Source organism: Sylvia atricapilla, chromosome 22 (assembly GCF_009819655.1).
Source record: "Sylvia atricapilla isolate bSylAtr1 chromosome 22, bSylAtr1.pri, whole genome shotgun sequence".
Lineage (NCBI taxonomy): Eukaryota > Metazoa > Chordata > Aves > Passeriformes > Sylviidae > Sylvia > Sylvia atricapilla.
In genome coordinates this window covers 3,733,739-3,751,143 of record NC_089161.1, presented here as the reverse complement: position 1 = coordinate 3,751,143, position 17,405 = coordinate 3,733,739, and the positions used below count along the sequence as shown (strand labels likewise).

General features: G+C 48.5%; 1 protein-coding gene across 8 annotated transcripts in view; it reads right to left on the bottom strand.

Annotated features, from left to right (window-relative positions):
• CAMTA1 (calmodulin binding transcription activator 1) overlaps positions 1-17,405 on the bottom strand; it is a 235,428-nt gene that overhangs the window by 40,468 nt on the left and 177,555 nt on the right. For all 8 annotated transcript variants that reach the window (XM_066334262.1, XM_066334263.1, XM_066334269.1 and 5 more), the window contains 3 exons: positions 15,659-15,812; positions 5,758-5,898; positions 1,638-3,493 (listed from right to left, as the gene is read on the bottom strand). In XM_066334262.1, coding sequence (XP_066190359.1) covers positions 1,638-3,493; positions 5,758-5,898; positions 15,659-15,812 — 2,151 coding nt within the window. The remainder of the gene's footprint in view (positions 1-1,637; positions 3,494-5,757; positions 5,899-15,658; positions 15,813-17,405) is intronic.

The following is a 17,405-nucleotide window of genomic DNA, read 5'->3' as shown; positions in this document are numbered from 1 at the left end:
CCCGGGGGCACGGGCACGGGCGGCGGGGCACGGAGCCACTCGGGGGCACGGAGCCGCCTTGGGGACACGGAGCCGCCTTGGGGACACGGAGACGCCTTGGGGACACGGAGCCGCCCTGGGGCACGGGCACGGGCGGCGGGGACACGGAGCCGCCTTGGGGACACGGAGACGCCTTGGGGACACGGAGACGCCTTGGGGACACGGAGCCACCCGGGGGCACGGAGCCGCCCGGTTGCGCCCTCGGCCCGGGACCATTCCCCACCCAGTGATGCTCTCGGCCCGGTTCCGCTCTCAGCCCCGGGTTGCTCCTCGCCTGGTGCTGCCCTTGGCCCGGTGCCGCTCTCAGCCCGGTGCCGTTCTCAGCCCGGTGCCGCTCTCAGCCCGGTGCCGCTCTCAGCCCGGTGCCGTTCTCAGCCCGGTGCCGCTCTCAGCCCGGTTCCGCTCCCAGCCCGGTTCCGCTCCCAGCCCGGTTCCGCTCTCAGCCCGGTGCCGCTCTCAGCCCGGTGCCGCTCTCAGCCCGGTTCCGCTCCCCGCCCGGTGCCGCTCTCAGCCCAGTGCCGCTCTCAGCCCGGTGCCGCTCCCAGCCCGGTGCCGCTCTCAGCCCGGTGCCACTCTCAGCCCAGGACCGCTCTCAGCCCGGTGCCGCTCTCAGCCCAGTGCCGCTCTCAGCCCGGTTCCGCTCCCCGCCCGGTGCCACTCTCAGCCCAGGACCGCTCTCAGCCCGGTGCCGCTCTCAGCCCAGTGCCGCTCTCAGCCCGGTTCCGCTCCCCGCCCGGTGCCACTCTCAGCCCAGGACCGCTCTCAGCCCGGTTCCGCTCTCAGCCCGGTGCCGCTCTCAGCCCGGTGCCGCTCTCAGCCCGGTGCCGCTCCCCGCCCGGTTCCGCTCCCCGCCCGGTGCGGTGCCCCCGGTACCGGCCCGGTCCTGCCGAGCTCTCCCCGCCCGCAGCCGCTGCGGAATGTCCGGCCGCGGCCCCATCGCCCTTGGCCGGGCCGCGCTCCCCCGAGAAGCGGAGAGCGCTGCGGGGACAGCGACACTGGCCCTGAGCAGCTACTGCACAACTCCCAACAGACACAACAGTGCCCCAAGGCCGGGCCTAGGAAAACAAAACCCCCTTTTTAAAACATTCAAAATAACCTTCTCTTCCCGTTAGTGGCTCAAACAGTCTCTGTCCCCACGCATTCCTTCATATCAGCAAGGTCTGTGCTGCTGCCATTTTCAGCTTATGGGGCATGTCACTGATTTTGGAAGTCAGTGAGGTGGAGGGAAATGCTGAACTCATTAAGGCTGTGCAGGCCTTGAATTATTTTACTAGAACATCAATGACAAATTTAAGGAATAGCTCCAGTTTGCAAACTCTACTGCTCTCTGCCTGGGTAGCACCATGAAGCCATCATCTGGGAAAGACTTGGCTTTCAATGAAACAATACCTTTCTGTTCAGATGCTTCCTAAGTGAAGAAAGGGCCCTGTCAGGATAATGAAGTGCTTAATTAAAAGTACACTCAGACATGCAAGCGGCCTTGAATGCTCTGACTCGGAGAGAAATATTTTAAAAGCCTTTTCAAAGCTTTAACAAAATAGTTCCGTTTTAAACAAGGTAAAGCAGCAAACATCAGTGAGTAAAAGCCCTGGACTTACCTCAGGGTAAGACCATTCTGGTGAATAATCTGTCACCATGAACAAGCGCCCACTCTGCTGCAGCAAGCCCAAAGTGCCTTGTGCTGCAGCTGCCGAGACCACCTCAGCCACGTGCATGTATGCCATGGTGCTGGCTCCGTTCTCCGTGCTGCTGAGCTGCATGTTGGCTTGCTGAGGGCTGCAGCAAGGAATGCACATTTCGGCCTGGTTGTATGTGGCTCTGTTACTGTCTTCAGGCTGAGACAGTCCAGCACTGTCACCTGACACCAGCTGGTGTCCGTACAGAGCATTGCTCCCACCTTCTACAGATATGAAATCATTAATTAGATCAGAAAACTGGTTGCTGAAGGAGATGTCAAAGTGGTCTAAGTTAAGCTCCATGTTGGAGGAGTTATTTAAGCTAGGATGGGCCACAGGATAGAGTCCTTGTACCATGTTTCCTTGGAGGATGGGGAGGTTGTTGCCATTCCTGATACCCCCGTTGGCCTCAGGCTGCAAGTAGTGTTCTGTGTTGCAGGCTTGAAGATCCCCTGATTTAAGTAGATTTTCATTTCCTTCTGCCTGCTGGGAGGTCTCCATGGGAACTTCAGCTTCTGCAGTCATAGCCTGGAAGTTTGCTTGGAACTGCATGAGCTGGAGAGAAGAGGTGGACTCTATTCTGGTTTCCACTGTGCCGTTACAGTTGGAAGTGGTTTGGGACGAGGGCTCTGTTTTCACACTGGAGATTCCTAACGTGTTCACAAATGAGCTACCTGTGTCATTCAAATTGTTGTGAGTGTTCTGCTCAAGGGGAAGAGGTTTGCTGGCATCCTGCAGAAAGAAGCTGGGGGAAGGGGTCTGATGGACGTGAGGGCTCTGGACGGTCTGATTGAAGCTGGAAGAATAGTCCTTGTTGGAGTCAATGGCACTGAAGTCCATCTGCTCCAGGGTGGTACTTGGGCTCAGACCTCCTCCAGATGGAAGTAAACCTGAACCAGTACTGAGTGTGAGAGTGTTAGATGCAGAAGTGGAGGAAAATGCTTCTTTGGACATCTGTTGTTCAAAAGATGTGTCCTCAGTTTTAATTTCTTTTGTGAGGGTTGTATTGAAGTTGAAGCTACGTTCTGTTGTGGGTGACTGCCTTATGTTGGTATTGATGCTTTCACTTTTAATACCTCCTCCACCATAAGTCTGCCCTTGCTTGGGATTGTTAAGAAAACAGTCTGGGTCAAAATTCATGGTGGTTTCTGGAATTTTCCTATTTCCTTCTAAAGTTGTGGAGAGCACAAGTTCCTCAGAGACAGTGCTGGGCAGCATCGACAAGGTCTCTGAACTGCCAGTTGTTGGAAAAGCAAACTTGTGTCCATCTGAACTCACAGCAAGTACCAGTCCTTGTGCAGCTGCATCTGAGGACAGAAGGTGTTGATTTGGGCCAGACGTGGGTGACATGGTGTACACAGCTTCACTGGTGACTTCTGACATAAACACGGTGGCACTTTGTGACAAACTTCCCATAACTGATGCTACAGCCATACTGGACACACCAGTGACAGCTGGGCTATCTGCCATATCTGGGTCGCTGTTTAACCCGCTGCTGATGGACACAGGAGAATTCTGGGTGGTGTCAGGGACCTCCACCTGGTTGGTGGAAGAAACCTCAGTGCTGTTTTGATGGAGCAACACTGGTTTTGCCACTTTGCCGTTCCTCTTCTCTCGGCTGGAGGCCTTGCCATGACTGTGCTCATTCTTGCCTTCAGAGACATCGTTATTTTGTACCTCTGAATGGGTGCTGTACCCACCTGTCCTTGGTTCAACCTTTGGTGATATGATGCGGTGTTTGGCACTGTTACACTTGTGATGCACACTGCTTCCTGCCCCTGTGTCAGAAAACAACAGTATTTGCCGTTCAGTAAATTCAAAATTAGGACAATGCTAGTTGTCTATCTCATGGCTGTAGCAAGGGACAGCTATGCTTGTGCACAGATGTGTGATAGTGAGTGAGTACACACAAGAGAGCAGGAGAGACCTTGGAAATAAATTTCTCACCAGTGCCAGAAGTACAGGTCCTGTCTAATGCACAGATCCACTGCATGCAATGACAGCAACCTCCCAACAGGCACACGGGCAGCCCAACCCCAACCAGCACCTGCCCCATTCCTCTCTGCCCCGATCAGGCAGTTTCAGATCTGTGACAAGTTTCAGAGTTATTTAAATGTGCCTAATCTCAGTGCAAAGTCTGCAGAGCAAGTGCTGCTGTTGTCAGCTGTGGCACAGGGCCCTGTTCTATCTGCCCCCATGGACAAGACCTCAGCCTCTGGAACACAAATGCTTGCCTCTCTCTGCTGGGTGATGTCAGGAACTTTGACAACCATCTTGGGGCACGGATGCTGACCAGTAATCTGGAGGTGACAGATGCCACATCGTGCCCCTGTCCCTGGCATCCCCCTGCTGCCTAGACTGTAGCCCACATCTTCCTGTCATCACTGTGTCTTACAGTTGCCAATCAAATTATTAAAGAAGTAACCCATTAGCCATACAAAGCTTTCTTGCCGTCCCATAAGGATGGGGATGTGTTTCTCTGACTCTCAGCCATTCCTGTGCTGACAGACACATTGTGCTCTGAGAGAAGCACACAGAATACACAGCTCTGGAGCTGCTGAAGAATATTCAAGCAAGGGCCACTAGACGAAAATCCTCTGTGAATTAAACCAGCCAGCACCTTTACTGGCCTGTAAAGGTAACATCACCTGCATTCCTGACAGCTTGTAATCAGGCAGGATGAAAAACAATTCTGTCTGCAAAAGCACCTTAGTCACAAACTCTGTACAGGGACTGCTTTTGCTGTTTAAAGAACAGCAGCCCATGAATTTTTGATGCTTCTTTCCTTAATTGATTAATTTTCCCTAGAATGAGGCAAGAACATTAATTACAGAACTGTAGAACGACTGAAGGGGGGAAAGAAGCCTCCTGGCTACAGCTCATGGCTACAATTACAAATGCCATCTTCTGGGCAACATAAAGCATCCATGTAGCCATTGCAATTTGCTAAATCTTTTGCTGCTTGCCCTTGAAGGGGAACTTCTCTATTATGTGTTCAAGATTTGAATGAGGTCACTTAAAGTAGTTCAAGATAGCGCTTTTGAGACTAAATACAATATTAAATCTCTCTATTCTCCTAGGTATAGAAATGAACAGGAACAAGGGAAAGGCTTTCATGCTGCTGTATTTGGGGATGACAGTAAGGGATTGGGAATGTGTGTGTCAATGTGCAAGCCAGTTACAAAACAAAGCAATACTGTTATGTTAAAAAGCACTGAGCAGACTTAGCACAAGACAAAACATCAAAGGGAAGAATAAAAGGATTCATGTTCAGATCTGCAAGCCTGGATCAAATGCTGAGCCTTAAGGGGTGAATTTTAATCCAAACTCAGGTATTTCAGAGGTCATCAATCTTATTTAAGCCTTGATTGTATAATGCAACTGCTCAAGAAAAGCAGAAAAAAATAAACCCTTTGAAGCACTGACAACTTTCCTTTATAAGTTTTGCTAAAGACTAGTTAATGTGTCATATACTCTGTTTGACCAAAGTGCTAGAAAGGAGCAGCTACAAAGCAGATGAGTTGGAAAGTGAATCACTTAGCCTCCCACCGTCTGTGGGAAATGCTAACACTAAGGATGCTGTTTCTTGCTGCTGTAGTGTCATCCAAAACAAGGTCATCCTCTTTAACAGGAAAGAGATCTGTGTTTTCATGACACCTAAATGAGACCTGTCTTAGCTCAGTGATACCTTGCAGTTAACCACCTGAGCACTTCTCCAAAAAAGTGAGCTAAAGGCCAAGGAATTCAGAGGGTGAAGTTGGAAGAACATTGGATTTTGAGGATTTGGTAACAGAATTTCCGCATGTAGAAGAGAATATACCTTTCTGAGCAGCTCATGTATGGACTGCATTTATTAGAAAGCATCGACATTTTCCCCAGAAGTTCCAGCTGCATCTTTTTATGCTCAGGACTTCTCCTCTCAACTCCTAGTTCATTGTGTCCCAGTGTTTCATGAGACAGCATTTTTATCAGCTCAGTACTACAAACTCCACTCCCAGCCTGGATGAAGCTGAGTCACTCTGTGCCCTCCCAAGGTACTCACCCAAGGTACCAGTGCAGAGACAGTTGTGTGTCCGAGGCTGGGGCTTGGTCTGGTGGCTGTCGAGGATCTGCTGCACGAGCTGTTCCACTGAGAACCCTGAACTGCTGTTGCCATTGCTGCATGTCCACTTGATGCCATGAACTGCAAAGAGAAGAGTAAAATTTCTCATCAGAAACTGCACAATCACGCCAAAACTATCAAAAGCCACTCCAAATTACCAGCAGAAATCCACTCCTGCTGCTTTTTGTCAGAACTGAAAGGAGACCTATGAAAAGCAACAGTAATGGATAATGGTTTATATTCTCTGCTCCTTGGTATCAACGGGCTTCCAAAGGCAATTCCTGAATTAGGTATATATAGAGGAAAAATTCCTCAGTAGAGTATCTGGCTCTATTTCAGTCTAACAGGGACTCTGCACCTGCAATGACCCTCTGTAGTGCTGGCAGCCTTCACTGAAAACCCAAAAGCAACAAAAGACTTGGTTCCATTGGAGCAAAGCAGTGTAATTCCAAAGAGTGTTTTGGGATCTTTTTCTGTCTAATATGAAAACAAAATCAGCTTTATAGTAAAATCAGCAGCCAAGAGTAACAGAGTACACCAGAGTAAGAGCAAATGCAAACTTTCTGCCAGGTCTTCATTGTCAGATCCTGGGTAGCAGCAGTGAAGGCTGACTCATTTTTTGGGAGTGACTAACAGACACTGTGTGAGTTCCTCCTCAGACTTGGATGACCTTTTAGTAATTTGGGAAAACGGACAGGTGGGTGATGTTACAGAACATGTTGCAAACTGAAGCCTTTGGGAACTCTCTGGGCCTGTTAGCTATTTAAATAAGAATGCTAGACTGCATGCAGATACATGATTTGAATAAAGAAGCCCTCATAGAATATTTTAGTTGCAGAATTTCCTATAACAGTGATATTTGCAACCTGACTTACAATGGAAATGGCACTTACAAAATATTTTATCCATAATAACTGACTCAAGGCATCTTCTGTCTCCTTTAATGTCTCTCTGAGCAATATATATGTACATATTATTTATTTATCCTTTAAATGCACCACGGCTCATGTGCAGATTTTGGAAAATGCTCATAAGTGACAACATCATTTCCAAGGCGTCCTCGTGCCTGGCAGCTCCTTCTCAGGAGTGTCTTTGGCATAGTCTATCAAGGCACATTCCTTGCATGTTGTGTTGTAAAATCCTTAAACCAGAACACACAGAATCAAAGCTGAAAGTCCCATGGACTTCGGCTTCACAGTAAAGACACAGATCCCTGCGTGGTGAAGGGATGAAATCCTGGCAACAGCAGGTTGGGCTGATGCTCCTGTAGAGCCAGAGGCTGGGGCACAAGCCAAAAGCAGCATTGTGCAAGGAGATCAGAAGCAGATGAAGGGATGTTTGTGACATCTAATGACTGTGGTCACAAGGGCAGCATATCCTGTGAACAGTCTGCTGTTCTCCTCTTTGATGCTGCTCACTGAGTGTGTCACACGCAGCTGGTGGAACAGAGCTCCTGGAGCTGCTCTCTGAAGCAGTTTTGTTGCTTTTTTTGTCACCTGTTGCTGTATTGCCTCATCATCCACTAATGTCACTTTGCCTAACAGCATCTCATCCTGATCTAGTTTTATACTGCAGAATTCACATTGCTATTGGCCAGGCTGGATAACCTGCAGAAATACTGTAAATCAGGTTTATAAGTATTCTTCCCCATACCACTGTTTAAAGTGCTGCAGATAGTTTTGTAATAAGTCCCTCTATGTTTGCTTGATGACCACATTTATTGTTATCGTACCCAACAGATTTTGCTTTCTAGTACATTCACAGTTTTGGATTTCCTCTTAACACTCAGTCTCTGTTATTACATCTAAGTTAGACACGCTTGCCACTTCACTACCTCTGCTCACATTCAATTTATTATTTAAGATGCATTGTTCTGTCACCAGTGATATTATGTCTAACAAGTGATGTTCAAATAGCAATTTTACAAAAGATACATTGTCAGTGAGATTAAAATGCAGTCGAGTATTTTGGATCATTCAGCTACACAACATAAAGTTGCTGAACTGTAATTATTATTGAGAAACTTTGCATTAAGTAATTTCTGGTTACTTCAGAAACACTTTGCTGAAGAAGTGGGCTGGTGTCCGTGTTGTTGGGTACAGAAAGCCTGTTTTACAGCTTTACATCCTTTTTACAGGATGGCAGAGCTGCTCCCTACTGCTGCTAAATCCTGGGATGAGCAGCACATGGTGGGGGCAAGTCTGGAAAGTGAATCATGGCTCGGGGTTTGTGTATTCAGGATGATGGTTCTTAAGTCTGAATCAAGCTGTGAGCTAGGAGCTAAGGCATAATGGACAGCTTTATAGCTGGGAACTTAGAAAACCATGCCTATTATTTTCAGGCTCTTCCAGCATAGCAAAGTCCTATTGAGGATCAATTGCTGCAGAGGAAAGGTCCTTCTCCAGCCCTGACCCAGCTGATCCTAAAGGGTTCTGCCTCCAGCTTCTGTCCACGTGGTGCCACTTTTTTTTCAGTACTTATGTTCCCCATGTGCTACGAAGGTTATAAAATAAAAAGCCAGTGAAGGGTGACAGATTGCAAAGAAAGAATGTCTGGATGCTTAATGCAAATTATCCACTATGTTGGCACATCCAATATGCAGATTTTCTTCCTCCCTCTTTTAAAGAAAGACTCCTGTGCCTGGTGAATTGTTAGTACTGAATACCAAACACTATCAAGATGGCTTTTAACATGTCACGCTTGGCTTCCTGACACATAATGAATCAGCAGGAAAGGAGATTTCTATAGGGAAGAAAGTGCATTATGAAAGGAAGGCTAATAAAAAGCATACACACATACTCTTCTTGCTTCTTAGTGGTTCAAGAAGTGAAACCACTGTAGAACTATGTTTGATTAAATATAGCCATAATATATGAATATAAAAGGGGAAAAAAAATGTCTGAAGCTTAACAGAAATTCCGGAAAGGATTTTAATCCGGATTCCTGTTCAGACTCCTCCTGCATTTCTTGATAATTTAAAATGAAAGCTGTGAACTGCTTCAACACTTTCCTTTTCAGTGATAGCAGGAGGGGTCTAAAAGCTGCTGCATTACAGCAGCAACACATTCCTCCTGCCACACACCCTGTGCACAGTGCCTGCAGCACGAGGCAGTGCAGCCAGGCAGTCACTGGTGCAGCACTGGGTGCTCAAAGGAGAGAAGTGAGGCTGGAGGAAGGTCCACAACTCAGAGGGCTAATGCTGCTCCAATCTCTCTTCATGAGCTTGGGCTCCCACCTTTCTTCTCTTTTCCCCCTTTTGAAGAAAAGGCAGTAAAAATTACCTTCTGATAGTGTTATACTATATGTATAGTTACACTGTATTATATTTTATTAATAAGAGTTTAGAAGAGTAATGAATGTGTATTTTCTGATTCTACCAGAGAGTTAAGGCTGAGGGGTTTTTTGTGGGTTTTTTTATCTCTTCTTTGTAACATCTAAACCACCAAGCCAGAAGTTATGAGAGAGGAGGTAACCTTGTGACCCTTCATAAAAAACCTGTTAACTTTCTGTTTTCTTATCAAAATGAAAAAAACCCAGAGAACTTCAGAAGAAAATTTACACCCATGTAACCAGACTGAGCAGAGCCACCCACAAAATAAATCTATTGGATAAGATAATCGGAAATACTTAAAACTAATCAAAAGAAGAATGTTTGATTAACATCTTTTGAATATTCAACACAGCGCTCCTTAAAGACAGAAGTCCTAAAAGGGTGAGGTGGGCTATGGGCTGACCTTGTGAAGCCCCCTCGACTGAGAGGCTTCGCTTATTCTGTCTCCTAATTCCTGTATTTTCTCAATTTTTATTATACTTACACATTTTTTTAAAAAAGTGTGGAACTAGTTTTTCACACACATGAAACTGGTGAGTTGGATAGAGCTAAAATACCTAGAATCATCAAGGTCAGGTTTCTGTTTGCCTCTCCCTCCCGATGTATCTCCAGACCCTGCTGCAGACCCCGGTGTCAGAGGTCCTGCCCTCAGCCACTCCTGACCCACACAAAGTGCTTTAAAGATCCCCAAAGTGCTGCTGGAGCGTGAGCAGGTCCTTGGTCCAGGTGCCCCGTGCTGCCTTGCTGCCCACATCCTGCTCCAAGTGCTGACACCGAGAGGTGTTTCCATGGCGATGGTCACTTGGAAAAGGCAGCTTGTCCCTTCCATTCCCACTGCGCTTCTGCGGACAGAAGTAAAGGCCCTGCTTTGATTTCTCACTTTGGCTGAAGGATATTTCCATTAGATTTATCCTTTCATACTCAGACGCCCACACACAGTTGAGCTTTGATTTTCCAGCCTTCCATTTCCACTGGTTCCTGGCTGTGAAGGACAGGTTTACCTGAGCCTCGCTGCTGGGGACAGCAGTGACACCCCCTGAATGCTAATGTCCTGCACGGACTCCTGCTCCGGGCTGGTCTTTAAAGAGAAGTCTGCCTTCCAAAAACAACACCATTCCTTGAGGGCTGGCTGGCGTGCAGTGGGATGCTCACAGGCACTGGGCGGACGCGGTGCTCAGCGCTGTCCCTCGGAGGGGAGCAGCAGGACAGGACGAGACGCGGCTGCTCGGAAGCTGCTCGGAGCGGCGCTGCTGCCGACAGACGGGAGAAACCCAGGGCGGCTCGGACAGAGTGCACGGCACCGCTCCGCCCGTCCCGTGTGGTCCTCGCCCTCTCCGGCTGCGGCTCAAGGGCATCATCACCGTCCTTCATCCTCCTCCTCCTCCTCCTGCTGCTGCCCGGGACCGGCGCCCGGCGGCCGCCAGGTGGCGCCAGCGGATAAGGAACGGCCCCGGGAAGCGGAGCGCGTGTCCCGCTGCCGCCGACACACAGCCCGCCAAAGCCTCTCCAGGTCTCTAATTTTTTTTGGTTTTTTTTCCTCTCCAGGTTTTGTCGTAGTCTGTTTGCTTTGGGGTTTTTTTTTTAGCATAAATCTTGCTCGGCGTATTTGGGGAGAATTATTCCTCCTGAGCACGGCCTGCACGGAGAGTGCCCCGAGCCCTTCCCAAGGCTCCCGTGTCCCCGCGGGTCCCGCCGCTCCTGCCCCAGGCTTCCCCATCCCACTGCCAGCAAGATGTGGAGTGACACCTCCGCAGATGCTCTAGGACTGACTCTGCCTCTCACTACAGCCAAGTGTTAATAGGAGAGGTGAAATACTAAGGAAGAAGAGGAAACAAAGGCTGGTGTAGCCTCCTCAGAGAGGTTCAGCAATTGCTGCATCTGGTTTAATACCCAAGTTTTAAGGGGGGTGAGGAAAATATTTGGTTTAGGTTTCCTCAAGTTAGTATCCATTATTGATAATGGTGGGTTCCTACTGGATTGCTGTCAGCACTCTGGGATTCTTTTACTGTGTCTCCAAACGCAGCTGAAAGGCTCCAGCTGAAACACAGCTCCTAATTTTGTTCTTTTGCCAAAGTGGGACTGTCTGTAGTAGGTAAAACTGGCCCACGAGGACAACTGCTTCCCTACAGAGGTGCCCATTTAGGCACGGGATCAAGCTTCCTCTGGGGACATAAAGGCCATTGCAGATCTCAGAGGGAGAGGAGAAGTATTCTTGCATGGGACTCCTTTCTGGATCTGCACACCTGCAGCAGTGAGGGCTGGGGGAAGGTGAGAAGCTGAGCAGGAGGCTGATGCTGGCCCATGCAGACAATGTGAACGGGCCACTCAAAGTCCAGGTGGTGGGTGAGAACCTCTAAGAACCTATCTAGCACCTTCTATCATGTTCTCTTTTTAATAAAAACTCAGACTAGTGCAGTAAAACTGGATGTCAGCAATGCTAAACCCAGTATCTTTTTAAAGAACCCACATTGCTTTCTAATGTGGTCAGCTGAGCTAAGCTGGCACGCTTCAGTTTCCATTCCTTCAGTACTCCGAAGGGGTACTTTGGAGCTCAGACAAACTGCTTGGGGAATTGTAAAATTCATCCCATACAGCATTTTTGTACAACTGATCTTTTAAGATGAAATATAACCCCAATCCTTAAACAGAGTTATTGAAATTGAATATAAATTCAAGCCAAGATACAACTCCCCAACTATTCAATTCTTCAAACTGCATTAATGCCAATTGCTGCTATTTGAGTTTAGCTCTGAGCTACAGGCGTTGGATGCCTTCTCCAGTGGTGAAACACAGGGATGCAGGCTGGGGTCACCTCCAGGAGGCCTGATGGAGAAGAGAATTATTCACTGACACACAATTATTCACTGACACACAATTAGGGATCTTGGGAAAAGGCAAGAGCAGCCCCATGCCCATTGCCTGATGGGCACACGTGGAAATTCCAGCTTGCCCAGCTGTGGCTGTGTGCAGGCGGCACAAACAGGAGCCCTCAGTTCCTGCACAGCAGAGAAATGCAAAAAGCTTTTCCTCTGAAAGGAAGATAGCTCTTAATTATAGTGGACCTGGAACACGGATTGCAACGTAGCACCAGCTGTGAGCTTGTAAGTCATACTTTGCCAGCTGAAGGATGAGAGAGCCAAAAGAGGATGATTTGGAGAAACCCTCAACATGAGCTGGCCCACAATTTGCTGATCATATGGAGTTTATATACAGAATTCTGCTGTGATGGATTCTGCCACTGTATTTGCTTTAACCACCAGATGCCTCTAAGGACATCTGCTAATCTGTTCAGAGAAATCTCAAAGCAAGGCTGTAATGGGGCACAAGGAGGGGGGGAACTGAAAGCTACACCAGCCAAATTGACGCTCATTCTTCGCACCAGCATCCTGAAATGACTTACAGGTGCCTCGGACAACATTCCTGCAGGATTTTCATGTATTATAGCTATTCACTTTACACAAATGTACCCAAAAGTTGCATTCATACACACGTGACAACCCTTTTGATTGAGACACCCAGTTGAGAGGCTCCCAACAGCTGGATTATGTTGGGATCAGCGGAGGTGTCACAGCCTTCCCTGGGCTCCCTGACACCTCTGAGACAAGGGGTCTCATCGCCAAGCCTGCAAGGAGAAAGGAATCATCTCGTGGGAGGTCAGGAATGTGGATGAGCTTCCAGGCTCACACACTTCAGTCCTGAGGACTGCCCAGCTGAGGTCTGACAAGCCAACAGTGATGGTCCCAGAGAAGGCAATCAGGAGGTCATGGATGTTCCAGTGTGAAGGCAGGTGACAAAAAGATTCAGAACTAAAGCAAAAAACCAAAGCCAGGAAAGCTGAAGTGAGGCTGATTAATTAATTATTTACAGTCTCAACTCAGCTGGAGGTGTTGAGAAAAACCTCAAATCCTTAGAGCATCTGCAGCATTTACCTTTCATGGATGTTCAGATGGGTTCATTTCAGTCTCTTAATTAGTTCACACACCAGCTATGTTAGAACAAGTTAATGCTGTTTCCACAACAGAACTCTCCGAGCTCTCTGGCCACTCCAAAAAGGTGGATTTTTAATCCATAACCAGCAATGCAAGCACAGTCACAGAATGAGCAAACATCACCCCTGCAGCCAGCCAAGAAGCTCTCTCTGGGTTCAGAGGTCTCCCTCAGGAGCAGGGCAGAAGCCACCTCCTGGTACCCAGAGTTCAGTGCCCCGCTCTGCTCACAGGGGTGACAAGGCTGGCACCAGGAGCTGGTGCCTCTCCCTGATGCTGCTGGAGACCTGCTGGAGGCCTGGACTGACTTTGGGAGGAGGCAGCATGTAAAGAAAAGGGAGCTGAGCGAATTATGGATGCAGGAAATGTAAACAAACTCCCTGATCAGAGCAGCCAGGGTCTCTCTGCATTTCAGGAAAAACAGTTTGATGTATTTGTCTGGCTTGGACTCCAGGACCGATGCTGCTCACCCTGCCAGCCATCTGCCACATTGCTTTTACTTCTCCAGGCACACATGGCCAAGAGAACATGCTCCCACACCACTGGCTGCCACACCACTGACTGTCTGCTACCCTCCATTCTGATAGAAAACCTTAATACCTGACAGAGGTCAACAGTTTTAACACCTGACTCCAGCCCAGGCTGAGTAGGATTTAAACAAACAGCACTTGTCAGTGAGTCAAGAGCTGGACACTGCCACCAGCCTCTGACCATTGAGGAAGCATTTTCCCCAAAGTCAGAACTAGTATGAGCTTCTCTCCCTTAATCCTGAATGACATCAGTGGTCTGAAATGGGAAGCACAGGTACAGAGGCCTTGGACCTCCACACACACCCTGGCTGTAATCATCACTAACTTGTCTGAAATGAGAAATTCTCATGGAAAACAACCACGAAAACAAATTAATCAACAAAACCCTGACACAGCTTCGAAGTCCAGAGGAATAAAAAACAACAACCCCCACACAGAACAGGTAGAAGGGTGAGACTGTCACTGCACCAGCGACATCATGCACAACGCTTTGATTAAGCCATTGACAAATCTGCTTTAGGGCAGAGAAATTTGGAAACATCAGGCAATCAAACTGTGAAGTCTGTGAAAGAATGTGATTAATGCAAAAATGTGATGAAACTAATGTGCTTGGCTCCAGAATTTCATGGCACACCCTATACTGGAACCAAATCTGATGGCTTCTTGGCGAGCAGTGCCCCTCTGTGTTCCCTGAACATGGTTATCTGTGTCCTCTTTGTTTTCTAGGTCTGATCAGAATCCAAAGCTTTTATTGTAGCTACATTTCTAAGGATGTGTTTCCCAGGATATGTAACCATAAACAGAGACGTGTACATGCATATATACTCTGAATAATTGTGCAGAATTTCACTTTTCCCTCCTGAGACATAAAAGAGCCAAGTGTTATTAAATTTACGGCGAGTTCGTTGTAGTTTTCACATAATTTTCTTGATGCACTGCAGATTTTTTAACAGCCTGCTGCTTCCTTTCCTGTTTAATGTTAAGGTACTTGTCCAGCCTCAGCTACACCAACATCCTGGATTTCTGTCTCAGTTAATCAGCCCCAGGGGCAAATGTGTCATTTTCTCTATCCTCCTCTGCCCTCCAGCTTTGTGTGGAAAAGGAATACATGGCCCTGCACAGTTTAGGATGCAACAAAGGACTGCAAACTCAGATTACCAACACTGCAGTCAGCACGAGGCTGATCTCTCACGGCTGGCAGAGACACAGGATGCACTCCGTGGCTGAGACCTCCAATTACAGGAGGCTGGGCATGACACCAGCATCCAGGCAGGGCCAGGGGGCAGGGACAGAAGCAGACCTGGTACCAAACTCACATTTGGTATTGTGGCTTTTGCAGTTAATTTTCTCTTGGTTATAGACCCACTTTGTGTCTGATTTTTCTTTCATTTCAAAAAGGTGTTTGTGTGCACATTGGAATGTGCTCTCCAGGGCAGACATACAATACAACTGTGATGCAAAGGGAAATATTATACACCAAGGCAGACGCAGAGAGGTTCAAAGAACTGCCTGTCTGAGGCCAAACCTCCCCATCACTCTGCACACCTAAGCAGCCTTCTCAGGCTACATAGTTCAAAACTGCAGGAAATGCTGCTCAACTCAAAACACTCAGTCCCATGGGGCCACTGTAAGCTACAGCAGCCCACTGTGACCTGACAGTGACCACCCAAACATGGAGTGCCCTTGGGGGAATCCACCTGCCAGTACTGCACAGGCTCTTTGCAAGTCAGCAGGTGCCTACAAACAGCCCTAGAACACGTAAGAACATAGGCACAATTACTCCCCAGCGTGGAGAGGAGACCTCTTTGGGGACAGTCTGGGCAGTTCTCATACCATGCATATCCCAGAAGTGTTTGATATTGGAAAGAAAGTGTGTGCAGATGCAAGACGAGTTAGATGGACAAACGACAGCTTCACACGATGGTTGTTGGCTGTGAGACACACTGGACTCTAAAATATACAGCAAAGAAGCAAAACCAGCTGCAGATACTCACACATGGGTTTGAGCTGCCCGATGAGCTCCTCTTTTGTCCACTTTGCCCATTCCTTCTTGTCGGTGTTTATTGAGCACAGGATGGGGCCGCACGGTTTCCCGCAGTCCTCGATGGCCGGGACGTTCAGGTAGTGCACCAACACAATGTCTGGGTTCTGCAGGGACAGCAGAGCAAGGGTTATGTTGCTGGGGCCAGCACTCTGCATTTAACTTCCTGATTAAAACTGTGACAGCAAGCATCACGATCAGACCCCACATTGTACTGGATTTCCCCGAGGTAAGAGCTGTTCTTTAAAAGAGGTGGCAGTTTGCACATGGCTTCCCCCATCCTGAGGGCCCTCTGCTTGCAACTCTCCTGCTCCACTGGGATGCTCAGCATGAACCTCTTTTTCAGCCCTTACAACACCAAATACTTGCAATAGCCCTGTGAACACTACTGACAATGAACACCAGGTTGTATGCTTTGGTTTAAGGGACCTTTTGTTCATTCGAGACAATTCTTCCATCAGTTCTGGTCCCCATCAGTCTTTTGGAAGATACAGAAAGTCACCTGAGAACATCAGGAACAGCCACACTCTCCATCCAGTGACAGAAGGCAGGAGAGGAGAGCAGGGGAGGCTCACAAACAGTATTACAGAGCCCCCCAAAAATGGGCTCTTTAAAGACAAGCCTGTAATTCCTTGTCTTTTGAAGATGTTTGCAAATTGCAGAAGGTTGGGACTGGAACAGCCCTTTGCAGGACAGCTGCAGGAGGACAGAGAGGTGCTGACCCCACAGCTGACCCCACAGCTGACCCCACAACTGATCCTGCAGGCTGATCCCACAGCTGACCCCACAGCTGCCCCACAGCTGATCCTGCAGGCTGATCCCACAGCTGACCCCACAGCTGCCCCACAGCTGATCCTGCAGGCTGATCCCACAGCTGACCCCACAAGTGACCCCACAGCTGATCCTGCAGGCTGATCCCACAGCTGACCTCACAAGTGACCCCACAGCTGATCCTGCAGGCTGATCCCACAGCTGACCTCACAAGTGACCCCACAGCTGATCCTGCAGGCTGATCCCACAGCTGACCCCACAGCTGATCCCACAACTGATCCTGCAGGCTGATCCCACAGCTGACCTCACAAGTGACCCCACAGCTGATCCCACATCTGCCCCACAGCTGACCCCACAGCTGACCCCACAGCTGGAGGACCCTGCTCTGACGCACTGCGGTGCCGTCCCACTGACACCTGGAGCAGAGCCGAGCTCTGTGTTACCACCCTGTGAGTAAATGAATCATCTTAACAACAGCAGCAGCAACAACTCCGCCAGTTCCCCAACAGCGTCCCAGGGAGATTGTTCAATAGATAATAACAAGATTGAGGAGATGATTTCTTTCCCTTAAGTCATTTACTCCTAAGTTCGCAAACTTTAATGACTGCTTTGGAATTATTTATAAAAATAAATAGGATAATGGTGTAATTAAAACTCTAATGTTTCATTAATGCTGTTAGAGCCCTGTTCCGAGGGGGAGCGGGAACACAACCCATCATCCACTTGCACAGGTTGTGCTGATGGGAGCACTTGCTTATGAAACCAGGGGAGAGCTGGAGCAGGAGCACCTTCAGCAAGGAGACCTGTGGAGGGAACTTGTGATGGGCAGAGCACAGCAGTGAAGTCCAGCGTGCTGGGAGCTGCACCTGGAGCAGCCCAGGGCAGGGGCAGGGTGGCACTGAGCACTGCTGGGTGCAGGGTGACCCTCT